Source organism: Penicillium argentinense (assembly GCF_028826775.1).
Source record: "Penicillium argentinense strain IBT 30761 chromosome Unknown utg000006l_segment0_segment0, whole genome shotgun sequence".
Taxonomy (NCBI): Eukaryota; Fungi; Ascomycota; class Eurotiomycetes; order Eurotiales; family Aspergillaceae; genus Penicillium; species Penicillium argentinense.
The window spans coordinates 485,778-510,448 of record NW_026622665.1 but is presented as its reverse complement, the minus strand read 5'-3'; the positions used below and the strand labels follow the sequence as shown (position 1 = coordinate 510,448).

General features: G+C 52.6%; 11 protein-coding genes across 11 annotated transcripts; 9 read left to right on the top strand and 2 right to left on the bottom strand.

Annotated features, from left to right (window-relative positions):
• Positions 1–2,137: 2,137 nt before the first annotated feature.
• Positions 2,138–2,454, top strand: N7532_007319 (uncharacterized protein; the record flags this gene model as incomplete). The annotated part of the gene is made up of 2 exons (XM_056619812.1): positions 2,138–2,299; positions 2,365–2,454. The coding sequence occupies 2 exons, from the start codon at positions 2,138–2,140 to the stop codon at positions 2,452–2,454; spliced, it is 252 nt and encodes an 83-aa protein (XP_056473178.1).
• A 2,898-nt stretch (positions 2,455–5,352) lies between these two features.
• Positions 5,353–6,465, top strand: N7532_007318 (RNA-binding protein; the record flags this gene model as incomplete). Its single annotated transcript, XM_056619811.1, has 4 exons — positions 5,353–5,377; positions 5,452–5,716; positions 5,842–6,189; positions 6,276–6,465. The coding sequence occupies 4 exons, from the start codon at positions 5,353–5,355 to the stop codon at positions 6,463–6,465; spliced, it is 828 nt and encodes a 275-aa protein (XP_056473177.1).
• Positions 6,466–6,815: 350 nt separating this feature from the next.
• N7532_007317 (uncharacterized protein) lies at positions 6,816–7,142 on the top strand (the record flags this gene model as incomplete). The annotated part of the gene is made up of 1 exon (XM_056619810.1): positions 6,816–7,142. The coding sequence occupies one exon, from the start codon at positions 6,816–6,818 to the stop codon at positions 7,140–7,142; it is 327 nt and encodes a 108-aa protein (XP_056473176.1).
• A 94-nt stretch (positions 7,143–7,236) lies between these two features.
• Positions 7,237–8,701, top strand: N7532_007316 (bifunctional nucleoside/nucleotide kinase/histidine phosphatase family protein; the record flags this gene model as incomplete). The annotated part of the gene is made up of 4 exons (XM_056619809.1): positions 7,237–7,339; positions 7,402–7,994; positions 8,046–8,526; positions 8,565–8,701. The coding sequence occupies 4 exons, from the start codon at positions 7,237–7,239 to the stop codon at positions 8,699–8,701; spliced, it is 1,314 nt and encodes a 437-aa protein (XP_056473175.1).
• A 748-nt stretch (positions 8,702–9,449) lies between these two features.
• On the top strand, positions 9,450–12,439 carry N7532_007315 (putative vacuolar morphogenesis protein AvaB; the record flags this gene model as incomplete). Its single annotated transcript, XM_056619808.1, has 3 exons — positions 9,450–11,839; positions 11,898–12,332; positions 12,385–12,439. The coding sequence occupies 3 exons, from the start codon at positions 9,450–9,452 to the stop codon at positions 12,437–12,439; spliced, it is 2,880 nt and encodes a 959-aa protein (XP_056473174.1).
• Positions 12,440–12,513: 74 nt separating this feature from the next.
• Positions 12,514–12,920, bottom strand: N7532_007314 (uncharacterized protein; the record flags this gene model as incomplete). The annotated part of the gene is made up of 2 exons (XM_056619807.1): positions 12,514–12,807; positions 12,885–12,920. 2 exons carry the CDS (start codon positions 12,918–12,920, stop codon positions 12,514–12,516), a joined length of 330 nt encoding a protein of 109 aa, XP_056473173.1.
• A 99-nt stretch (positions 12,921–13,019) lies between these two features.
• On the top strand, positions 13,020–15,101 carry N7532_007313 (uncharacterized protein; the record flags this gene model as incomplete). The annotated part of the gene is made up of 1 exon (XM_056619806.1): positions 13,020–15,101. The coding sequence occupies one exon, from the start codon at positions 13,020–13,022 to the stop codon at positions 15,099–15,101; it is 2,082 nt and encodes a 693-aa protein (XP_056473172.1).
• Positions 15,102–16,737: 1,636 nt separating this feature from the next.
• On the top strand, positions 16,738–17,550 carry N7532_007312 (uncharacterized protein; the record flags this gene model as incomplete). Its single annotated transcript, XM_056619805.1, has 1 exon — positions 16,738–17,550. The coding sequence occupies one exon, from the start codon at positions 16,738–16,740 to the stop codon at positions 17,548–17,550; it is 813 nt and encodes a 270-aa protein (XP_056473171.1).
• A 1,766-nt stretch (positions 17,551–19,316) lies between these two features.
• Positions 19,317–20,202, top strand: N7532_007311 (uncharacterized protein; the record flags this gene model as incomplete). Its single annotated transcript, XM_056619804.1, has 2 exons — positions 19,317–19,466; positions 19,552–20,202. 2 exons carry the CDS (start codon positions 19,317–19,319, stop codon positions 20,200–20,202), a joined length of 801 nt encoding a protein of 266 aa, XP_056473170.1.
• A 914-nt stretch (positions 20,203–21,116) lies between these two features.
• On the bottom strand, positions 21,117–23,492 carry N7532_007310 (uncharacterized protein; the record flags this gene model as incomplete). Its single annotated transcript, XM_056619803.1, has 1 exon — positions 21,117–23,492. One exon carries the CDS (start codon positions 23,490–23,492, stop codon positions 21,117–21,119), a length of 2,376 nt encoding a protein of 791 aa, XP_056473169.1.
• Positions 23,493–24,100: 608 nt separating this feature from the next.
• Positions 24,101–24,295, top strand: N7532_007309 (uncharacterized protein; the record flags this gene model as incomplete). Its single annotated transcript, XM_056619802.1, has 1 exon — positions 24,101–24,295. The coding sequence occupies one exon, from the start codon at positions 24,101–24,103 to the stop codon at positions 24,293–24,295; it is 195 nt and encodes a 64-aa protein (XP_056473168.1).
• Positions 24,296–24,671: the final 376 nt, after the last annotated feature.

Sequence of the window (24,671 nt, the reverse complement as noted above, 5' to 3'; positions counted from 1 at the left end):
CAAAGCCCTCCTTTAGCTGTGCAAACCACGTTAAACCAGCTCGTTAAATGTTCAGAGTTACATATGCACAGAACAGCGCTTTTGACCGAAGAAGTTCGAGGCCTACGTGCAACTGTGGCAAATTTAACCCAAAAGCGCACTCGATCTAAACGTCGGATATCTCATAATAGCAGTATAGCTGCTCATGAGACCTCTACGTTGGTAGAGAGCCCTCAACATGCAATTCCGACCGAAGCAGCGGGCACAGCGGAGGTGACAAATCAGGCCAATACACAACCAAAAAGGGCACAAGCACGGTGCAGTGGGTGTCGAGAGACAGGCCATGATATCAGGACATGTCAAAAGCAGTAATTAATTCAATATCAGTACGTTGTGGTTGATATATATATATGTATAGTAAGTGTACTGTTGATGTGTGGCCCACTCGTTTCGGTGGCCCACTCGTTTAGGAATCACGTTATAACATGATTTTCTTGTATCCTATTCTAACAACCACCTTTTCTAGATTCGAACTTTCGCTGTTTTTATCAATGCCAGTTCATAGCGCGAAGAAGGGTTTCTGAATCTTCAAACAAAAGAGCCTAAGCTAGTTTCTATCTAAGATGTTCGCACACGCTGGAACTCTACCTTCCTGATGCTTGACCGTTCTCGGAAGTTACAGCCTATAATCGATGATTACTGCACGACAAATGCATATATGCAGTTCAAGCTTAATGAGGATGAGTGGCGCCAGGTTGAGTATCTTCTTCTTCTCACAAAGCCATTCTTTGACTTTACCAGTGTTTTATCAAAAAAAAAGAAATGTGACAGTCCATGAAGTTTTCAGTATCTACAATCGACTCTTTAGTCACCTCGACAATGCCGAACACAGACTGAAACAAAAAGCTGTCCCCTGGAGGAAGAGAATGCTTCACGCACTTAGAGAAGCAAAGAAAAAGCTCAGCAAGTACTACACTATGACAGACACTGAGTCATATGGTGCAATCTACGCAATTGCGACTATTCTTCATCCATCAAAGAAGCTCCGATATTTTGATACTGCAGATTGGAAAGGGGACAAAGTTGACTGGATGAAGCACTACCAGGAAATTCTTCAAAAGGAGTTTAAACGGTACCAACAAAAGATCATTTCGGCAACAGAAACCAACAATATCCAAGTGTCTACAGATTCTGCTGCAGATGAAGAGCTTGCAGAACTTGTGATGTTATGCGACTCCCAAACCCCTCTACAAGCTGAGGTTGATCAGCCAGAGGATGAGATCACGCGGTATCTCTCGAAGCGTCAGTGTTTCTTAGTCAGACTATTCTCTTATTTTACCTAGTACTGACTAGAACAATAGCGCTCATAAGAGGAAACCCCCGTGTCTTTTGGAAAGAACATGAGCATGAGTATCCAGTACTTGCAAAAATGGCACGCGACATCCTCTCAATTCCTGCCAGTGGTGCTGGTGTTGAACGGCTCTTTAATTGTGCTCGTGACATCTGCCATTACCGTCGAGGACAACTAAAGCCAGACACAATTAAAGAACTTATGCTTCACCTGTTCTCATCGAAGTTTGAGCTTGAGCAAAGCCAGCTAGAGATGATAAAGGAATATCTCTCTGCTGGAGAAGCTGTGATGCTTGAACAGACAAGGACACCTGTTCTATCACTGGATAACCTTGATCCAATTAGTGATAATGAGGAGGAGGGCTGCGAACAGGAGGATATGTCTGATGAGGATTCAGAGGATAAATCTGAAGATGAATCAGAGGATGAGGTTGCTGTTAAACAAGCAGCTACTCGAGCAAAGCAAGTGTATCGAAAGCGGCAGCGACATCAGAGTAAGGTCTTTGAGGAACAGGACTATACAGATAATAGTCTCCCACTTACAGCAATGCCCCTTGAAGAGAATACGCAGGCACGGTCGGGACGGATTCGGAAGAAACCATGGATGCCAGATGGGTTTGAGATTGACAGGCTGTGATATCACTCTATCTTTCTACAAACAAAATCCCATCACCTCATCACTTCTTTCATCATCCTACACCTGGGACATCACCCTCACTCAGTCTCCACCATCATCTATATATACCTCTACTTCACTAACGTTCTCCTTCTCCTCTCTCTCTCTACTACATTCACTCCTACATTAAATATGTCTGAACCATCATCTCCTGCGGCAGCCACCCAGAGGCTCAACGACCTTACACAGCAGCGTGATGTGTACCGGAGCGCCCTGCACACTATCTCGAGCTCCCTGATGGAGCATTTCAATGGCCATGAGACTGCGAAGAGCACTGCCCAACTCTCAGAATGGGTACGCTCTTCCAAGTTCCACCCTCTCTACCTGATCTCTCTGCTCACTCATGTTCTCTTAACTAGGTTACCCTACGTACCCTTCTCGAAAACCGGATCCGAGACCTAAGCCGCCAGATTCTGGCTCTCACACCAATTGAGGTGGGTGAAATATGAGGCCCGGCCGCCCAACATACTGTTTTTATCCAGCTCTCAAGCGTCAGCAGCCAGTGTAGGAGGGACCTGGGGGAGCAGTGTGACCCTGTGCTATCTGGGATTCTGAAGCATCGATGTAAATATTTCTAAGTCTTACATTGTTTTTTTTTACCACTTCATGAAAGTTTAATATGAACCGCATGACGGCGGCACCAGTGTGAAAGTGCTTCAAAACCTGTATCTTCAAGAAAGTAATTACCTAGTAAATACTCAAAAATACTCGAAAATACAGTCTAAAACTGCACAATTTATGTAGTCACGGAGAGGTCACGGGTTTAACTCCATTTGGCCAAGTTTGCAGTATTTGCAGCCCCGATGGTTAACCGCGGCTCTCGTGCGGTTAGCACTTTGCTAACCACAGCCGCAGTCTAAGCAGAGGTAACGGTGTACCAACAAAGACGAGCAGCGGAAGTGCTGATAGGGTGGAAAGATCTTTTCGAGCGAGTGGAGTGACTTGGACAGTGAGATAATCGGGTCAGGCGATGATTAGGCCGGGGACTCATACCTTGGTGAATTGTGGAGGCAGTCTCGAGACGCAGGCTGTTGGCAGAAATGACGTATTAAGTGGCTGCCTTTTTCAGTCCGTATAAAGGCCGACATCAGCAGTGGCTGGGCAGACCTACTCATCCTGGCATTCCAAAAAAAATCTTATACTTCGGCAAGGCCAAGATCTTCGTGCCCCGATTGTCCAAATCACTAGAATTTATGATCCTCTTCTTCTATGATCTCGAAAAAAGAGTGACCTGGGACTGTTGTGGCTAGGGCAATTGATTCCGGGTTTTGTGATATTCGCGAAGATGACATTCAACAAGCCAGATCTAAAACTGCGAAGAATACTTCGATTTTTCTACCAGATGTCAAAGCATTGTCGAGACATGCTTGACAATTACTCGCACTTAACGAACCAGCCTATCGCAGATATACTACCCGATTTCACGCAGCCATCCAGCCAACAAATTCAAGGTCAAAAATGCCACTTCCCTCTCCAATCCACTAGTACATCCACCACGTGAATACGTCCGGATTGCAACTTTCCGAAACTGAAAGTGTATGTGGATGATAAGTTATCAAAAGAGATCGGGGTGGAAGAACTTGTGTCTTGTGTAATTCACCGCATCACGAAACAGAGGAACCTATCCGCCGGGGTGACCGCGCTAGAACACGAGTGGTGTCTTTTTGAATAGCGATCTTCGGGGGGTAGAAATAATTCTTAATTCATTTCGCTGATAGCAGTCCTTCACCGCTACTTTCCACACTGGGGCAGTGATGTTGTTCCTGAGTACTAGATAAATAACTCTGCGGTGGGCTCCATCCTACCCACCTGAGTGCCAAAGGATTTCGATCCTATTGGATGAACTAACTGGAACACAGGTTAATTTACGCAACACGGACAGCAAAGCGCCCTTTCTGGCCGCCTACTCCTACCGAGACTCCTGGTTGTTGCGGTATTCCGTATACACGTAATTAGTTTTTCCCGGGCGGGTTGTGGATCATTTCAGTTTGTTCTAGGGGATGACCTATTTTCGTAGAAGGTCGAATTTACTAGTAGGGGTGCCTGGATGAGTGATGCGTCATTTGCACGTAAATGGTAGAGACATAAAAGTCACTCGGGAACTGCTGGTGGAGGAATGTCAATCCACGTGTATTCTCTTCAATCAAAGCAACAGAAGAATTTGTAATATTAGTATAGTTCAATCTATTTACTACTGTGCTTCATAAAATGCCACTGTGCTCAACTTTGGACATGTCACTCGAGTCATTTCGGTGGCCATGCTCCTCGTCATCCAGAAGATTCTGGCTTGATCCGTTTCGTGTTTGCGATCTCTGAAGCCCTACCGTGGTTAATTTCTAGTTCCAATATCTAAAAAAGAGGTGCAGGATGTTGTTCGGTGACGAAGGCGCTAGGCTCTAACACCAATTTACGTGGACAAGGGGACGAAAATTCAGCTTGTAGATAATATATTCCAGATATATTCTAATATTATTCGAGATAGAATGATTCGAGTAAAAAATAAACCTGTGAATCTTAAATAGGTCAGCGATATGCCACCACAACACAGCACAAGAAATAAATGCAGAAGAAAGCTCTATCAGATAGCAGTTGGACAATTTTTTATCCTCAAAGAAATTCAGAACAGGTCTGTGTGAAATAGTTGCTTCATCATAAGAGCGCGGGCGCAAAAAATGACTCGAACTTACCCTTTAGATTAGTAGCAGTCGAGGGAGCGAAAGACAGAACTGCACTTGAGGTTCTGTCTCTGGTTACCTCGACTGCGGTTGCATAATATTGCCAGGGCGACCGGACTGACCGCGACATGGACGGTTGGGTTTGAGTCGTTGTGAATGGACCTGGAGTAGTCTTGGACGCGTTAGCGACATGCTATCGCAGAAAACCTTTTGAGGAATGAAGTATCGCAAAGCTCTATCAGAGATAGTGCAAAATTTCTTATCCGCAATGGAGTTCAGAACAGGTCTGTGTGGAAATGTTGCTTCATCATATGAGCGAGGGGATAGCCATTGGCACTTACCAATTGAGGCTGGGCCGGGACATCCTGATTCAAAATGGATATCAGAAATGCCCCGGCAGTGGACAGTCCAGCAGAGAGTGCTGGGCAAAGCTGTCCGGAAGCTGTTTGATGAGGAAGGAAAATTTGCGGCGACCGGCGAGACTAAATAGGTGCGGTGGAGTCGTGGTTTGCATTGTTTGCACCCGCAAATAGAGAAAATGGTTCGAGTCATGTACTTTGCCAATTGCTAGACTGATTTCGTAGCAGCCTCGAAGCAGTGAACGACGCTGAAAATTCAGTGAGTTTTGTTATTGCCACTCATTTTGGGTCATTGGTACTGACGTGCCCAGATATGGCAGAGGTCGTCAGCCCGAAACGTGAGGAACAAGGCGCGTCTACATGCGAATACCACTGCGAGAGAGACGAGAAAGTGCTAACACTCTGTCTGCAGCACCTCAATCGCCCTTCCAGAACGTCCGCACAACCGGTCGCGCCTTAGATTCCCCGAACTGGCGTATGAAAGCCGAGAAAAGCCCCGACGCAGTCCCGACCTCTCCCTCGCCTCAGACCAATACCTCACGCACGGCATTTGCTCGACCAGGACCACATGCGCCGCAGGCCATCTCCGAGGGCCGCCGGTTGTATGTGGGCAATATGCCGTACACAGCTAAGTCGGCGGATGTGGAGGCGCTGTTCAGGGCGGCCGAGTTTCCCATGTACGCTCTCTACACTATTTCCACTTGACCTTGATCTTTGCGAGGCAATGATCTTTGTTTTGGAGATTCCCCGTGATGATATGCCATGAGATCAGGTCCCGACTGAACACTTTGACCCTTGATAGCGAGCGCATCGATATCGCCATTGATCCCTTTACCGGCCGGAATCCGTCCTACTGCTTTGTTGACGTGCAGACGAAAGAGCAGGCTGCGCGTGCGATGTTCGAGCTCGACGGCCGCGACTTAATGGGTCGACCCGTGAAGATTAAGCCGGGTGTGCAGAAGTCGGCGTCCTCGACGGTCTCGGGGTCCCTTGAGCCCCGGTTGGACCAGTGGCGACGTCAGACGCAGCCTAGCTTCGCAAAGACACACAGTGACTCGAGTCGGAGGGTATATGTGGGTGGCTTGCCTCGATTGACGGATCAGGATGCTGTTAAGAGCAATATTCGGACTTTCTTTGAAGGGTTTCAAGTGTATGTCTCCACTTCCAGGTGTCTGTTGCGCCACACTCCGGTTCCTTTGTTCTGAACCATTGTGATGTCTGACTGCTTTGTTCCAGTGAGGAGATTAGCAAGCTGTTTACCCCCCACCCGGCCAAGCGCTTTGAGCCCGGCGAGCACTATTATCTGTTTGTGGATCTGGTGAGTGTGGAGGCGGCCGAGCGGGCGATGGACAGTCTGCATGAGAAGATGGGGCCGTGGGGAGGAGCTCTACGGGTGCGGCGGTGCAATCGTCGGGAGGAGAAGTAGAATAACCAGGCAGACTGAGACACGATCTTTGTATCTTATCAAGTTGTAAAGAATGAAATCAAGATGCGTTGAGGATGGGGTTGTCTGGCGGGATGACGTGAAGTGGAGCCGTGCACACCGCATTGCCACGGCCAACTTGCGCTCCTGCGAATCATCCTACCTGTCTGTCCTGCTTGACTATTCCTGCGAGGTACGACTACAGGAGCAGCACATTCCCTCAGGCTCCTACTGTACGGTCTTGCAGCCCCCACGTGCCTGCCTTGTGAGGGTCTTCTATGCTGGCGTGATCTGCCTCTTTCTCTCGGGATTGTCGTTCCTACTTCTCCCGCGATTCTCTCCACGTCGCCAGCATGTCGAGCAGTGTCATTCGGAGCCAGGAGCAGCACAAGGTCTTTGTCGCGAGTGTGAGTTTCTCCTTCATTCTGTCTGGTCTTCTCGGCATGGCACAATTCATGGGCGATCGATCGCGGGGATCCCTACCCCTCCTTGGAGCCTCGGTCCCGCGCTCCCTGCGGGGTGACGAGGTGGGACTGCCTTGGGGCGGCGAGCAGCGAACAACGACCGGGCGAAGGATAGATGGGCGACAGGGCACTTCTCGTATCTGCATTGACGCAACGAGTCGTCCTATTCCCGTCGACTTCGTGGCGCCGAGGGCGTGTGACCGCGCTCCTAGTTGAGCCGAGCCGATCGCGTCTCTTCATGTTTTGCTCCATGCCGGAACGATCTGAACCCCATTGTCTCCCAAGATGCTATCTCCATCGCTGCATCAAAATGCATATTTTTAACCTCGATGCTGTACAGTCCGATGATTCCAAAATCTGCGTTGTGATGGTGGGCCTGCCGGCCCGCGGCAAGAGTCTCATTGCCGGGAAGGGTAAGTCAAGCTCACTTCTGATTGAGGTGTGATGTGATAAGGTACTGACGATGTCTCGCCAGCAATGCGGTACCTCGCCTGGGTCGGCATCCCCGCCAAAGTCTTCAATGTAGGCACCTACCGTCGCAGCAACACCCCCCAGCCCCAGGCGACCTTCTTCGACCCGCATAATGAGGAGGGCGAGCGGATGCGCCGAGCAGCGGCGGAGTCGGCTGTGAGTGATATGATCAATTGGTTCCATGATCCGACGAAAAAGGGCGTCGTGGCTATCCTCGATGCGACCAATTCTACCAGGGAGCGCCGGAAGTGGATCTACGAGAAGTGCCGGGACGCCGATATCGAGACCCTCTTTGTCGAGTCGATCTGTGACGATGAGGATCTCATCATGACCAACATTCTCGAGGTCAAGACTACCTCCCCAGACTACAAGGGTCAGGACCCGGAGCTCGCTGCTCTCGACTTCCGCAAGCGTATCCGCAACTACGAGAAGGCGTACGAGACCATCGACGACAATGAAAAGAACTATCCCTACGTCAAGCTCATCAACGTGGGCTCGACGGTCATTATCAACCAGATCAAGGATTATCTGTCCAGTCGCTTGGTGTACTACATCCAGAACCTGCACATCAAGCCCCGCTCCATCTGGCTGTCACGAGTAAGTCGCAGATAATAATTGAATATGCGCAAACCATACTGACCACCCCAGCACGGTGAATCCGAGTACAACCTAACCGGAAAGATCGGCGGAGACTCCAACATCTCCGAGCGCGGCGAGGCCTACGCCCGCGCCCTCCCCGATCTAATGCGCAAATCCGGAATTCCCCCAAACACAAAGATCGTCATCTGGACCTCGACCCTGAAACGCACTATCCAGACAGCCCGCCACCTGAAATCTGAAACAGGCTTTGAAAAGCTAGAATGGAAAGCCCTCGATGAACTCGACTCTGGCGTCTGCGACGGCCTCACCTACGAACAAATCGCAGAGAAATACCCTGACGACTTCAAAGCCCGCGACGACGACAAATACAACTACCGCTACCGCGGTGGCGAGTCCTACCGCGACGTCGTCATCCGTCTGGAACCGATCATCATGGAGCTGGAGCGCAGCGAGAACGTGATCATCGTCACCCACCAAGCTGTCCTACGCTGTATCTATGCATATTTCATGAACGTGCCGCAGGAACAGAGTCCCTGGATGGAAGTGCCTCTTCACACGCTAATCAAGCTTACCCCCGCGCGTATGGAACGGAGGAGAAGCGCTTCAAGGCGGATATTCCGGCTGTTTCGACGTGGAGGGGGAAGGGTACTTCGGCTAAGCATCAGGAGTTCCCGGCTGATGGGAAGGAGAAGGAGGCGCATTGATGCATCATTTGGCGTTAGGGTTGTTTGAGATTATACCAAAATTCAGGTCTTGTATATTCGGTAGAGGTAGATAACTCGAGTGTCAGTAGGAATGTTTACTACTTCCGCTGGGTGCGAATTTTGTGTATTGTCAGTAATATAGAAATTCTTGTGGAGACTTCAATTTGTGTAGGGGTGTGGGCAGCATTCAACGCTGTCTAAGTGGTGCAGCTTTGACTGCGTCTGACGATTCTAGGCCTACCATTGTGCAGGAGGCCATATAGATCAACAGTGGTTTATGATAAAGCTGGTTCATTTGCATAAAAAATATACCCTAACATAGGATCTGAAAAGACAGAGTCTATATGAAATACCGAGTGCTGAAGCAAGTCGCCTTTATCGGGCTATTTCATTCTCGGGCCCAGGGTCCCACGGCCGAGGAAACGAAGGAAGCCGTGGTGAGATCGGAGGAGAGAACCCTTGAATCATACAAATACTCAAACCTCTCAGCCACATCTCATCTCGAATTTTGGAAGAAAATCAAAGCAAGCACAGCTACCATAAACATCGCCTGAAAAAAGATAAACCGAGGCCGCCCTCCTGCACTTCTACTACAGTAGTACTCCGTACCAGTGATTGGCCAGTCGGGTGTCCACTCGACACTCGAGCATACTAAGCTGCATGACTCAGCAAACGTCACCAGAGCTCCAGCTCACGCGGAGACGAACAACAGCATCGCCGCAGAGCAGCGGATTGCACCAGGCGCGCGATGTTGTCCGCCTTCACCGCGCGACCACTAGTCGAGCTCAAAGCGCGCGACAAATCGCGCATCGACTCCGTCCTCGCCTACGGCGACCGACTCCTCGCTGGCCTGAACAACGGCACCCTCCGCATCTACCGCATCACCGACGACAGCAAGACCGAGCTCCTCCGCGAGCTGGACAAATTCGCCCGGTACAAGATCGAGCAGCTGGCCCTCGTGAAGGAGGCCAAGGTGCTTGTTTCGTTGTCTGGTGGATATGTCTGCCTTCATGATTCGCAATCGTATGAGCTGCTTCAGCAGCTGAGCCAGACGAAGGGGGCGTCGGTTTTTGCCATTACGTCGAATGTTGTTAATGACCCCGACACCAATGTTCCGGCTATTGTGTCGAGATTGGCTGTTGCCGTTAAGAGGAAGGTGCTTATGTGGGTTTGGAGGGATATGGAGCTTGAGGAGGAAGTTACGGAGTTGAGTCTTGTGAGTGCTGTTAAGACGATTGCTTGGGTGAATGCGACGAGAATGGTTGTTGGGTTGAGCTCGGCGTTTGTTATGATTGATGTTGAGTCGGGCGGGATCTCTGAGTTGCCGGGCCCCGGGAGTATGGAGGAGACGGGCAGGTTTACTGGTGTTGGTGCGGCAAGTATGAGTTATATTGGGATGGGTGGGATGGTGCCGAAGCCTCTGGCAACAAGGTTGGCTGAAGGGGAGATTCTGCTTGCGAAGGATATCAATACGCATTTTATTGATGTTGAGGGACAGCCGCTGGGCCGCAGACAGATTCCTTGGAGCCATGCGCCGGTGGAAATTGGGTATTCGTACCCGTTCTTGTTGGCGTTGCATGATACCTCGAAGGGGGTGCTGGAAGTGCGCAATCCTGAGACGCTCTCGCTGCTTCAGTCTATTCCGTTACCGGCTGCGAGTATTCTGCACATCCCCCAGCCGAATATCAGTCTTGCCCATGCGGGCAAGGGGTTCCTTGTTGCGAGTGATCGGACGATCTGGCGGATGGAGGCGCTCAGTTATGATACGCAGATTGACTCGCTGGTGGAAAAGGGGTATCTGGACGAGGCGATTAGTTTGCTTGGTATGCTGGAGGATGCGCTGCTGAAAGACAAGCCGAACAGGCTTCGTTCTGCACAACTCGAAAAAGCGCAGAGCTTGTTCGCCTTGCATAAATATCGCAATTCGCTCGATCTGTTCACGGAGGTTGCTGCGCCGCCTGAGACTGTCATTCGTCTCTATCCTCGACTAATCGCTGGTGACCTTTCTGCTGTCCCAGTTCCCGACCCGCAAGCTGAGCACCCCGATCAGAATGGGAATGGGTCCGACACGAAAGCCAATGGATCAGATGGCTCGTTTGAGCGCCCAGCTGGGCAGTCATTATACGCCCCCTCGGTGCGATCTCTTCTTCGCAGGACCGAGGACGGCAGTGATACAAGCAGTATCCGCGGCGATGACAAGGACAACGATAAAGAGCTCAAAATGGCCGTCCGCGAGCTGCAGGGATATCTGGCCGATGTTCGCCGACGATTCCAGCGGTACCTGGGACCGGACGGCACTCTCAAGCTTCCTGCTCCTACGGAGGCGACGGATGAAGCTAGTGACTCCGTGCTGAAGCTTCTGGACTTCCCGTCCCCGGCGGAATTCCTCGATGCAATCCGTGAGAAAGCACGACTGGTCGACACGACTCTATTCCGGGCACACATGTTCGCCACGCCTTCGCTGGCAGGATCCCTCTTTCGAATCGCCAATTTCTGTGACCCGGAAGTGGTCATGGAACGACTGGAGGAAACAGGTCGATACAATGATCTCATCGACTTCCTCTATGGCAAGAAGCTACATCGACAGGCGCTGGAGCTACTGCACCGGTTCGGCCAGGAGGAGTCTGGACTACTGAGCGGTCCTGCGCGTACGGTGGGGTACCTGCAAAATCTACCCCCGGATGAAATCGATCTGGTACTCGAATTCGCAGACTGGCCTTTTCGCACCCAGCCCGAGATGGGCATGGAGATATTCCTAGCGGAGACGGAGAATGCAGAGACTCTGCCGCGACCACGGGTACTTTCGTTCTTGGAGGGTGTCGATTCGAATCTGGCCATTCGATATCTGGAGCATGTCATTCAGGAGTGGAACGATCTGACGCCCGATCTGCATCAGCGTCTTGTCATGCTGTACCTTAGCCATATCATCGCCGACAAGAATAGCCCGTACAAGGAGAAGTTCCTGGCTATTCTGAAAGACAGCGAGCAGTACTCGCCCGCAAAGACGTTGGACCGACTGGACCGCGATGATCCTGATTTCTACGAGGCGAGGGCCATTCTCTTCGGCAAGATGGGACAGCACCGTCAAGTATTGGAGATCTACGTCTTCAAGCTGAAAGACCATGAGAAGGCGGAAGAGTGAGTTGACCTTCCGGTCCATCGTATCTGTTCCATTGTGAAATGCTGACTCGACTAGGTACTCCAACTACATCCACCTCTCCGAAGGCCAAGACGAAGAAGACTCCATCTACCTCACCCTGCTCTCCCTCTACCTGACCCCTCCGCACGGCTACGAGCCCCAACATGGTCCTGCTCTCGCTGTCCTCGCCAAACACGGGTCGCGACTCCCCGCCGACTCCGCCCTGTCACTGATTCCCACCGCCCTGCCGGTACAGGAACTGGAGTTCTATTTCAAGGGCCGCATGCGCGCCGCCAACTCGGTGTTCAACGAGGCCCGCATCGTGGCTAACCTCCGCAAGTCCCGCGACATGCAGACGCAGGCCCAGCTTGCACTCGGCGACGGCGTCCGTGGTGGCGGGACGCGTGCGCGCCATGTCACTGTCACCGAGGAGCGGATTTGTGGTGTTTGTCACAAGCGGTTGGGTGGTAGTGTGATCAATGTATTCCCCGAGTGCGTACCCCTCTCCCACTATCTCTCCAAGTACAGCTCTAACAACCTCCAGCAACACCGTCGTCCATCTCGGCTGCGCCAATCGTGTCGCCAGCGCTCGGGCGTAGATTCAGCATTCCTGGGGTTGTTGGTTTTTGATTTTTGATACCCAGTCGCATTTGTAGATTCATTATGAAATTCATCATGCATCTTCCTCCACCACTTCTTCACCGTAGTTCTCTTCTTCCGCGGCTTCCTTTTCGGAAATGGCACCTTGTGCCTTCTTGTCTTCTTCCATGCGCGCGGTCAGGTAGACGTTGATCTGCTCCTGCAGTTTTGGGACGAGCGTTTGCAGGGCTGCCAGATGGGCTTGCTTTGCGGCGAGGCTGGTGTTGGTTGCGACGGGCAGCTCGTGCTGGAAGGAGGTGCCCGCGTCGGGGGCGGCGTAGACGGCCTGGAGGGGGTGGGCATGTTGACAGTCTGGTGTAGCTGGTGACTGCGCGGATCTGAGAGAGTGGAATGTGGAAGGAAGATTCGGTGGGGAAGCGAAGATGCGATCGGCCGTGACTAAACCCGAAGGGGGCAGCTTGTTTGGCCTCTCGATCTCATCCTCTCTACTCAACTCTACTTCTTCAGATACTATACTGCTATATTGTTGTATACCCCAAGTACATTCTGCTTAAGAGTATCGAACGACATGGACTCGCCATGAACAACGTCCGCCAGTCCTCCTCGCCCGGGCGTGCTCCGCCCTCGCGCCCTCCTCAAGCCCGGCCGCCCTCCGACGACGAAGACGACGATTCTGACGAGGAATTGCACCGCCCCGACTCGTCCGGTAGCGATGCCTCGTCAAACGTGACGACTGTGTCGGCGGCACCCATTACGCCCATCGACCGCCAGCCGCCCGCCGGCTACTTCTCCCCCCATCCGCGCTCCGCCTCGACCACGACTTCGCCTCAACATCCTCGCCCAATGCCCGACGCGGGCGCTCGCCGGCCATCTGGCCGAGGCCCATCTTCTGAAATGCAGCGACATCGCTCGAGACATCACTCCCAGGGCTTCTTTGAGCCCTCCTTGCCCACTGCCTCGTCCGAGCAGATGCCCCCGGTATCTGCGTCCAGGATCGCCGCCCAGGCAGCCATGCAACAGCAGAGCAGACGTCCCACGCCTCTCAGCACGCCGGATGATGGGACCGCCTCGCGACGCAGTGGAAGTGCCTCGCCGCCGCTTGTGCCTGCGCCGTTGAGAATCAATCAGCCGCCCTCGTTGCCCCCGCCGAATGCCGGCAATGTCGCGACCACCGCTGCCAACGTGGTGTTTCCACGCGCTGGCTCACAGCCCTCAGAACCGCAGCCCGAGAAGCAAAAGAAGAAGAATAAACTGTTCTCTAAGCCGAAACATATTGGAATCAGTCGGGATAAGGATGTGTTCAAGGATCGGGGTCTGCCCTCGCCGTCTAAGCTCCCGGGCTTATCGCGGATGGTCAGCGCCTCGACGACCAACCTCGCCGATTTGCCGTCTAACAACTCGTCCATGTATAACCTCTCCAATGCGTCGGTCAGTACGGTCGTCCCGGCCGATCGTCCGGCTGCCGCGCCGGATAAAGAAAAGGAAAAGGACAAGGACAAACATAAGCATCATTTCTTGTCCCGTCAGAAGCTCAAGTTGAAGGACCGCGGGGATGATCACTATAACCTGCCTCTGTCATCGGCGTCGAGTAACTCTCAACCGACGGACCCCAATGCTCCGCAATCGCTCTATTCATTTACCAATACAGCCTCGCCGACCCCTAGTGCTACGTTCGGGAAATCGGTCAGCGGGCTGGATCTACTTCACGCCGGACGGAAGAAGAAAGAGAAGGAGAAAGAGAAAGAGGCCATTCTCGAGTCCGAGCAGGCAGAATGGCTGGCCAATTCGACCGGGAGTACCACGCCTGGCGCTGCTCCTTCCTCACTGAATAGCACCTCGGGCATGCTGGGCGAGGCAGTTCTCCGCCAGACCCTGCAGGGCTTCGGATTGAACAACATGTCCCCCGAAGACGCCTGGGAATTCCTCAAAGCAAAGCTGCTCGTTATTTTCGACGGCGAAGACGTCCGCATCGCCATCGAGGACCTGAACAAACTCGTCCTCGTCCACCTCCAGCACTGCGTCCACAAACGAGCCCCCACAACAATCATCACAGACCTCCAAGCAATGCTCGAGACTGGCTTCAACACCCTCAACTACAGCTCCCTCTTTGGCGTCCCAGACGAAAAACTCGTCCCCCACCTCGTCCAGATCTGGATGCTCGTTTTCGGCACCATACTCCCTTTCATCCAAGCCGTTTTCCTCCCCCTTGACCTCGAATTCAAAGGGTCCGGCTCCCTCATGACCGGCCGCGAAGCCCGCGAATTCTGGGGCGACCTTCCAGACGGAAGTAGCCTCGACGTCCGCAATCTCGTTCTCATGGCCTTTCGCGACCGCATCATCCTCAACCGCTACGAATCCCTCAAAGCAATCTTCTCCCGCCTTAGCCTGGATAGCATCAACGCCGGCTTCCCCACGCTCAGCGTCACGGCGAAAAGTACCGGCACAGGCGGCCGTCCGGGTACAGCCGCCTCCCTTGACGCAGGTTTCGGAAGCTGCAATTCCCAATCCTCAACCCTCCTCAGCACAGTTGCGGACAGCTATTCCTCTGATTCGGTCAGCGCTCTTGCTTCTACAAATGCAAACCCCAACCTCCCCGTCCTTCAAGTAGCGACTCCCGCTCCCGCGCAGCCTCAAATACATCCTCCAACCCCGACCCCATGATCTTCTCCGCCATCTCACCCCCAACTAGACCCACAATCGTCCACCACGCCAATTCGGCAGATACATCGCACGTCATCACCGAGACAGTCGGCCGCATGCTACAGTGCGTCAGTGTCCTCGCCAGCGTGCAAACGGACGACGCTTCGCAAGGACGCATCGAGATCCTCAGTAAAGCGCTCAAGCATAACTGGCTCGGTCGTGGACGGACAGGCCGTGATCGTCGTGGTTTTGTCGGGGCTAAGATTCGACCGGTTATGGTGGGCGGTACGCCATCGCTTGATGATACCGAGTCCCTTACTACTGCTGGTATTAGTATTGGGGCTAGTACGAGTACGAGTGGTTCCCGTGCTAGGGGTGATTCTTCTTCGTCGGAGTGGAGTGGGCAGGGGACTGGGACGGGTACGGGCATGAGTATGCGGAGTGCTGGGAGGAGGGAGTTGAGTGTGCTTTAGTTGGGGCTGCTTTTTCTGGTTACATTTTCCCTCGCTTTGCTAGGGTAGCTTTACGATTTATGATGGGTGGCGTTAGTATACCTAAGTTGATTCAATGGATGGATTTCGGTTTACTCTGCCGTAGCTGGCACTTGCCTCAGACCCGTATCCTCGGTTTCCTCTTCGTAAGGCGTAATTATTGCACGTCTTCCTGTTCTTACTGTCTAGTCTGGTGCTTTGCTATACCCGCATGTTCTCTTGTATATCTGTGGTACTCATCTACCACGTATACCACGTGACCTGACACTAACCTTGGACTACGTTACCTGCATAAGTACGGGGCAGTAAACAATGTCTTATCTACAGGTCACTACGCAACAAAACAAGAAGAAGGCCCCGCGACGAGCCAGGTTTGAGGGAGGGAAGCTGGGTGCGGATGGTTGTATCTACGCAGGGTCAAATAAAATGGTGATGAATTTTGACGTGGACGACTTCAGTGTAGACGGGTGACTGTATAAGTTTGTACATCAGCTGAATTGCTGCCACGAAGGATGTGGCTAGAGCTCAGTTGACTCGTTGGTGGGGAAGGGAATGAATGTAAATTCTTTCATTATACTACTAATAGCCCTGATGTTTTTAGTGATGTCAGAGACTAAATCAAATGTCTTTCGACCGAGGATTGAAAACATGAGTGCTCGGCTCAATTACCTCACTTATGTCGTTCTTCAACCAGTATTTAGGTGACCAAATGTTCACACTGATCTGAGGAAGAGTTGGGGGTAGCGGGGACAATCTCACACTCACTCGTCGGCCAACAGGGAGGGATGTCGAAATCCGCAAAATCACATGTGTAGTGAGAGTCAGCTGCTGGACTTCAGTGTCTGCGTCAAGAATGGGCTTCAATTTGAAGTAAGTCCAAATCGGAAGGGGGTGGGGGAAGTTGCTTTGGCGTCTCCTTAGTCGAATCTGCCTGATGGCCTAGCTGGAGAGAATCAGGACCCGTCTTTCACTCCTCACCTCCAATCTCTCACTTTCAGCAATAGTAAACCCGCCCCGGGAGAAGTGCCCGGAAAAGGCCGCAGGAAGGATCTCGGCGTCCCTCTTTTCGACTCACTTTCTCCGTCCACTGGAAAATTTCCCTTCCACACCCCTTCAACGCCCGGCCGCGATAGCCCATTGTTTTCTTGGATCTGCGATTTCTCACAATGGACTCCTCTCCTGCACGCGAGAAGGACAGGGAGAAAATATCCGCCTCATCGCCAAAGTCTCCTAAGCAGAAGCGCTCCGGCGCGCGTGAAAGCACCGCCAACCCACCTCCGCCTCTTGACTGGCCAGAAATAGACTGGCCGGAAATATTCTGGCTGGGTAAGGAAGCCCAATCCAAAAGCGCCACCGAGAGAGCGCACATTGCCAGACAATTTCATAGTGAACCCATTCACTGGACGTTTAACCTGGACAAGCCTCAACAAGAGCATAGTCAGGACGCCCAAACCACGGACCCCTCTCCTTCAGACAAAAATGACAAGGAGAAGAATTCCCTCTACCTGGCTAAGACTCCTAAGAGAAAGCGATCCGGCGCGCGTGAGAGCACTGCCGACCTTAATCCGCCTATTCTTTGGAAGTCCTACGAGCAAATGCTCGAAGAAGGGCAGAATCACGACGCTCAACTCCACACTCACGACGCCCAGGCCAATACTCGCGACGCCCAACCCGACACTGACGATCTCAGCCTCTCCTCTGGCGAGGATCTCGACAAGGTCGATATCTTCGTGACTCAATACCCGCCTGTGCTTCCTATCGCTGGTGCTCCGGTAAGTACGACTCGTTTAGATGTCGACACTTACCTCCTGATCCTGTTGGTCACCACTCACGAGTACCTTCAGAACGGCCCTCCCTTCCCCCTGACCCAGATCCAGCAGAACCTGATCTTCCTCAGACTCCCCTTCCGCAGTCTGCCATTTCCCAGGGACGAACCACTCCGTCGACAACACCGCAGCGTTCGCCGACCCGCAGCTTGACCATGAACCTCAGACCCCGAAGTTCCAGTCCGGCCCCGACAAACGCGCGTACGCGATCTATGCGACTGCCAGACAGCTGGGCTGAAGCTTCTGACGAGGACAGGCTGCTCTTCAATCTCCGAGACTCGGGTATGACGTTTTCTCAGCTCGCACCCATCTGGCGCGCGCACACCGGTTTGCGCCATAGCGATGGGAGTATTGCGACCCGTCACTACAAGATTCAGCGGAAGCTTGGTGATCCTCCCAAGCAGAATTAGGTTGGTTTGTTTCCTGGTTCGTTGTAAATGATGAACTCTTACGCAACGATGGTGGATGTGTGGAGACAAAACCGACAAACGGGGGTGAGGATTATTTCAGATTTTATGAGAGATTATGGCAGGGTTCGTTGATCTATCATGCTGCTGACCCTAGGTTTGCGCGGTTTGATTTAGCTCCGGGCAGTTTGATGCCGTTCAGGATTTAAGCTTCAACTACACCGACCCACAACTTACCTTAGCTTTGATTGATAATCACAGCTCTAATCTTCGACGTTTTCGACAATACCAAGCACTTCGCAACGTCCACTTAATGCGCTCCAAAACATACCATTTTCTCCCAGCTCAGTGAAAGTAGCGCAAACTATAGGCAAGTATATGGATGAGCCTTCGTCGGTCTTTTCCATAGATCACCCCTGCGATCAAGCAGCCATCGCTGAAATAGACTAAAATCACTAGACTCCAGGCTGAGGCGTCTGACTGTATAAGTCGTAAGTATGCTTCTACTCTTGATGAGCTGGTAGATGACCTGGTAGGTGGTCGGATATGTGAGCAAAGCGCAACATGTCCTTCGACCTATGTATCGACGTACTCTAATCAGGATGTTTAACTACCACCCTGCCAGTGTACTGTCTACAGAAAAATTCAAGATCCGCTTGCAAATACCAATTGCAAGGGCTGGATCTTACTTTTTGAGTTATCGCCGAGCAAAAGCTGGCCTCACAGTAAATGAGTTCTGCATATGAGAATTCATTATAAGTGGAAAAAAAGTAGTATTTAAAGTCCCCATAAAAGAATTGAGCTTTTTTTCAATATCACATTTAATTATAAATGATCTAGAATCGTTATACGAGCAAGGATGCTATCAACCTAGGCCTCATTCTGAGATGGTCGCGGGTTTGACCTGCCAGTATGTGATATAGGAATGAGAATGGCAATTATCGATTTCCCATAATGGCGCCGAGCATGGCACCTGGACTTCTTATGTTCCCAGGTTTGGGCTATTACCTGATGATTTAATGATGCTACTAAATTTCTTTTATGGCACGCAGGGCTGCGACCCTTGAGAATGATCTCGGGAAATTCGTCCGCTTTCACTTCCACCGAGTAAGGCCGCTACAAGAGCACTGAAGGGGAAAGAAAGACCAGGTTTATTCTCTCATAAAGTAAGGTATCCATAAAATAGAGGTAGGCGATAAAATGCTGCTCATAAAGTAACGAGTGAAAGGAAAATTTGAATGAACTGTACGTACAGAAGGCTGCCGCCACTCCACGACGTCCTTTCTCTCGGGCACCCTGGACATCCTACTACTCCAGGTGCGCCAATTCTTCCCTCTTAACTACTTCCACGTTCCTGGGCACCCCTCGTTCTTCTCTTTTCTATTTCGCTCGTTTTCCTGGAACTTTCCTCCCCGGCGCTCTATTCTTTCAGCGAGCAGCCCTCACCACACGCCTGTCTTCTTTGCTTCGCTGCATCCATTCCTCCACACAAGGATTGAAATTAACGTCAGAATGAATCGAAATAATACGATCTTGGACTTCGGTCCCCAGGGGGGTGCCAGTCAACCCGGCCATGCCGAAGGCCAGAACCGGGCTACGTCCTTCCCAGACACCGAGTTACACTATGACTACCCTCCTGTGAAGCCCATCGCAGGACCGATAGTAAGTTTGACAACCCCCCCCCCCCCCCCCCAACAATATTTTCGCCCTTCATTGCCGTTGCCAACATATTGTGGCCAATATTTAGCTTCCACCTGTCTCCCCCGAGGATCCTCGAGGCCCTCGCCCAAACGCTCAGGCTGGACATCCTCGATTCGAGACCTCGGCTTCCTCGACCCAACCCTCCCAACCTCAAGGATTAACTATGAGCCAGCACACACGCCCCAAGTACTCCGAGTACCTAGTTTATCCCGACTGGACCGAATATCCCGAGCAGCCTCGATACCTCGAACAGCCTCTGCGGCCTCTGCAGCCAGTGGGCCAGCCTGCTGTAGCCTCCAACAACCGAAACTCCCGGCCGAGACCTCACCCTCGAAACTGGGATGAGGCAGAATGGGAAGACCATCTGCTCTTCCAACTGAGAGACCAAGGGCTGTCGTGGACGCAGGTTGGAAACATCTGGCGCGAACGGACCGGATATGCCCACTCGGATGCCACCATGAGGTCTCGCGTGGCCAGGATTCGAGCGAGAATCGGACCTCCTCCTTCTCCGCCTCGGGCAATTCAAGGGTTAGTATTCCTCACACTTACGAAAGGATATAAGAATGGAACAGAATCTCACCTCACTGCAGAAACGCAGGAACCCTTCCTTTGGGCAATTGATCACTCACTGCTCCTGCTGCACGAGTCCTTGGCAAAAGGCTTCTTTCCAGCATTGTCGGAAGGTATTGGAAGCTAGGTGTCTAAGATCTCAGTCAATGCATTGGGCGCTCGCTCCGCCACTATTTGGAATGTCTAGAGGCCTGGTAGTAAGTATCTGCTTATGTTCAGTTTGATTTCACTTGTCATATCCCGGTCTAAGGCTTCACTGATTACTATTTAAATCTTCTTTGGTATTATAGGATCCCTCTACGACTAATTTCTCTTAGGTGCAGCCCCCCTATATGGCTTGACCGAGTAGACCGAACCTTTGACATGGGCGTCCATTTCCCAATAACCTGTGGATGTGAAAGACTCTCAACACAGTCTTCTATCATTTTATTCTACACCGGAGACCTCGACCATAATCACAAATCATCTGCCTTATGCCATATGACCCAGCAGTCATATAGTGATAGCAGAGCTCCTCATTTGCTCAACAACCATCATCAGCTCCATCCACCCTGGTCTCCATCCGCTGCCAATACCCATCTCACACCTTTGAACAGCTCTCAAATGGAAATCATTGGTTTCCGAGTACGAGATATTGTAAAACCTATGCTCGACTCTCATATCAAATATTGCATTCGATCATCAGCTTTGCATACGATAAAGCTCTCAGGAAATTTGTCGGTTTTTCGCAATTCCTAACTAGTATATCTCCGGGTCGTGTACTCAATACCCATCCATGCATCGTTGTCGAGGATAACAGTAAGTCTAGTAATCCAAATGGACTGAGTATTGCCTGTCTTGAAAGACCGTTCAGGAAAGAGAATGTCCTACAGTGACAGGTTATGTTCTCGATGATCGCATTTTTACGGAAAGTTACAATGAGAGGGAATATAGTAGTATGACAATAATCACATATCATTAAACGCATTAATTCATATTCATATCGAATCATAATTCACGACATGATATAATCATCACCAAAAAGGAAAATCATCTAACCGACTACAACGAGTTCAACAGTCCCTCAAGCAGAGGAAGGAACTCCGAAACATCGCTGATGATATCGGTAGTATTCTGCACAAACTGCTTGCTCAGTAGAGTGGCACCGTTGCTCAGGAGAGACTCAATAGACTTGATGCTCTCGGGCTTGAGCAGGGACTGGATCTCCGGCATCGAGTCCTCGAGGTTACCCAGCAGACCCTTCAGAGACTTGACCATCTCGGGGGTGAGGAGTTCACCGGCCTCGCTGATGAGGTCACCCGTCTCCTCGACGAATGAGGGAGTCAGCAGAGTGGTGCCGTTGCCCAGGAGGTAGGTCAGGTTGTTCAGGGTCGTGTCGTTCAGGAAGTCCTTCTTGATGGTGGGGACGACGGGAACGAGGCCGTTGAGCAGCTCATGGAGACCACCCAGGACGTACGGCGAGAGCAGGTCGTCGGCACCGTCGATCAGGTGGCGGGTCTCATTGACGAAGGTGGCATCCAACAAATCGTTGGCGTTGGTCAGCAGGCTGGAGATGGAAGAAATCACAGAGGGCTTGAGCAGCTTCTTGATCTCGGGCAGGAGAGGAGTAACCTCGCCCAAGATTTCCTTGAGGCTGCTGACCAGATCCGGAGTAAGAAGCTCGTCGGCGTTGCCAACAAGCGACTTGGTCTCGTTGACGAAGCTGGCAGTAAGCAAATCGTTGCCGTTGGAGAGCAGAGTGTTGAGCTCGTCGAAGGTCGACTTGGTCAGGAAGCCCTTGAGCGTCGGGACCAGCGGGACGATGGCGTCCAGCAGAGTGGTCAGAGCGTCGGTGGTCTTCTTGGTGAGGAGACCTGAGGCACCGGCGATCAGGCTCTTGGTCTCGTCGACGAAGCTGTCGGTCAGCAGGTCGTTGCCATGGGTCAGCAAGGACTGCAGCTCGTTCAGGGTCTTCTCGGTGAGCAGCTTCTTCAGCTCGGGCAGCAGGGGCGTAACCTGGTTGAGGAGGTCCTTGAGAGCCTTGCTGGTGGCCGGGGTGAGAAGGTCAGAGGCAGCATCGATGAGCGAGTTGGTCTTGCTGATGAACGAATCGGTGAGCAGCTTGTTGCCGTGAGACAGAAGGTTCTGGATCTCGGTGAGGGTCGACTTGGTGAGTAGCTGCTTGAGCTGGGGCAGGAGATCGGTGACCGAGGACAGCAGGGTCTCGAGCGAGTTGACGTTGTCCTTGGTGAGCAGACCGGAAGCGCCGTCGATGAGGTTGGAAGTCTCGGTGACGAACTTGTCTGTCAGCAGCTTGCCGCCGTTGGTCAATAGGACGTTGAGTTTGTTGAAGGTGGCCGGGGTCAGGAAGCTCTTGAGCTGGGGCAGGATGTCGTTGACGCCATTAAGCAGGGTCACCAGAGTGTTGACGGTGTTGTCGGTCAGCAGCTTGCCGGCCTTGCTGAGCAGGGACTCGATGCTGTTGACGTTCTGCTTGGTGAGCAAGCTGTCGGCATTGACCACGAGCTCGTTGACCTTGTCGATGTTGTTGAGCAGCTTCTGCAGGTTGTTCAGGTTGTTCTCTGATAGCAGGTTGTCGGCCTTGCTCAGGATGTTGGACAGAGACTGGGTGTTCTTGTCGTTAAGCAGCTTGCCGGCGTTGTTGATCAGCGTACCCAGGGCCTTAGTGTTGGAGTCAGAGAGCAGCACCCGGATGTTGGTATCAACAGGGGGAGCCAAAGAAGTCGAGAGATACTTGAAGGTGTTCTCGATCTCAGACAGCAGGTTAGGGTTGAGCAGACCCGTGATGCCCTTCAGCAGGCCCTCGAGGTCATCACCCAGGGAGGTCAGGCCGGACAGAGCACCACCGTTGCCGGTCAGACCGCTCAGCAGGCCGGAGATATCAGCACCCGCACCGGAGTCGGAGCTGGACGATCCAGAGGTCGACTTGGTGCTGGAACCGGTCGACGAGGGAGTCTCAGCAGGCGAGGCCGAGGACGCAGCAGTGTTGGCAGTGTTGCCAGCAGCCTTGGTGGCTGAGGCACCGCTGTTGGCAGTCGCAGTATCAGCCGCAGTGTTACTGTCCGAGTTGCCGCCACCGAGGATGGTGTTCAGGATGTTGTCACCACTAGCGGTGTTGGCATTGGCCGTGTTGGCGTTGGCCGTGTTCGCATTGACCGTGTTGGCATTGGCGGTGTCGGCCGAGGCATTGTCGTTCTCCTCCTCCGAGTTGGTGTTGGCGCTGGGAGCCGCCGCGGCGGGAGTAGTCGCAGCAGCCTCGGCGGCATTCACGCGGGCCGTCGACCCTGCATTGTTGTTGGCCGTATCAGGCGCGGCCGCCACGGAGGTTTCCGCAGCACCACCGCTGCTGGCGGCGGGCGATGCGCCGGCATTAGAGACGGCGAGCAGGGCCGTCGCGAGGACGGGAATGAAACGCATGGTGTTTGTCGTAGCTCTAGCTTCGTTCTAGCTGGAATTCCCACAATCGCTTCAATCGCGAGTCGGCAGAGGGTTAAAAAGGAGCCGCGCGAGAAGGAGGAGAGCCTGGAAAAGGGGCACATCTTTCCCCGGGTCGCGGCCAGGTCTTTATTTTGGGATGCGGCGACGATCGACCGTGGTGACACTCATTTTAGGAAACAATCCTCCACCGGTCCATCGCGCTAGGCGTTGGCCTCGGAGATGGAGATCGGGACGGGTGGATCGTCACCGAGGCAGGAGAAGCTGTCATGTGATGGGCAAGAAAAGGTCCGATCTGATCGCTAGTGGACATGCCGTGAGCCGATTGTCGTGGAGTATGACAAGCTGGGAGGAGAGGTCGGCTTTCCTGCACGACCGGGAGTACAGCACGTCCCTTAGGCTAGGCTTTTGCGGCGCTGAGACCTGGCGCAGGTCAAGCAGAACCTGGCGGGGGACCCGAGGCTGTCTGCAAGGTCAGGGCCACTTTGGTGGACGAACAACCCCCAGCAGAGCCGTTCACATGTCTAGATCGGAGGCGTACTGGGAGTAAATTGCAGTTCTGGCCGGGTGCCCATGGGGTTCCGACCGCGATGCGAGATTTGGCTAGCCGCATTGAGGCGCGAGACCTCCACTCTGAAGTATGCTCTGTTGCGCAGAACCTGGCAAGGCGAGTGGAAGAGATGGAGAAGCAAATGAGGGGTTCGGCCCACGAGCTCAAACAGGCAAGGGCGGCTTCCCCGGACCACCGCGTCGGGTGGGGCAACATTGTTAATCCGGCGGTGTGAGTGGGCAATTGGATACGCCGCTATACGGCCTAATGTAACTCCCGCTGATCCTTTCCCCGCGAACGCGCCTCGACCGGGGGAGGCACTAGCCGACTAGTGCCTGTAGAGTCTCTAGTGGGACCCAGTGGTGCGCAGAATTCCCAGGCCAGGAACACGACTCTGAGCTGACCTCGCTAACAAAGAATCTCGGAGCAGACGATGTCATCGCATCGTCTCCATCCTCCCACATGAAGTTAATCTATTCTCGCGATTCCCCGGAACTTCACAATGGATCGGCCGCCGCTTAGACTCCGCCTCCGCCCATCAATTCAAGACATTTTGGTTCTTCTCCGCTGTTCGTTGACGCAGTGATTGGACAACGCGCTCCCCGGCCGAT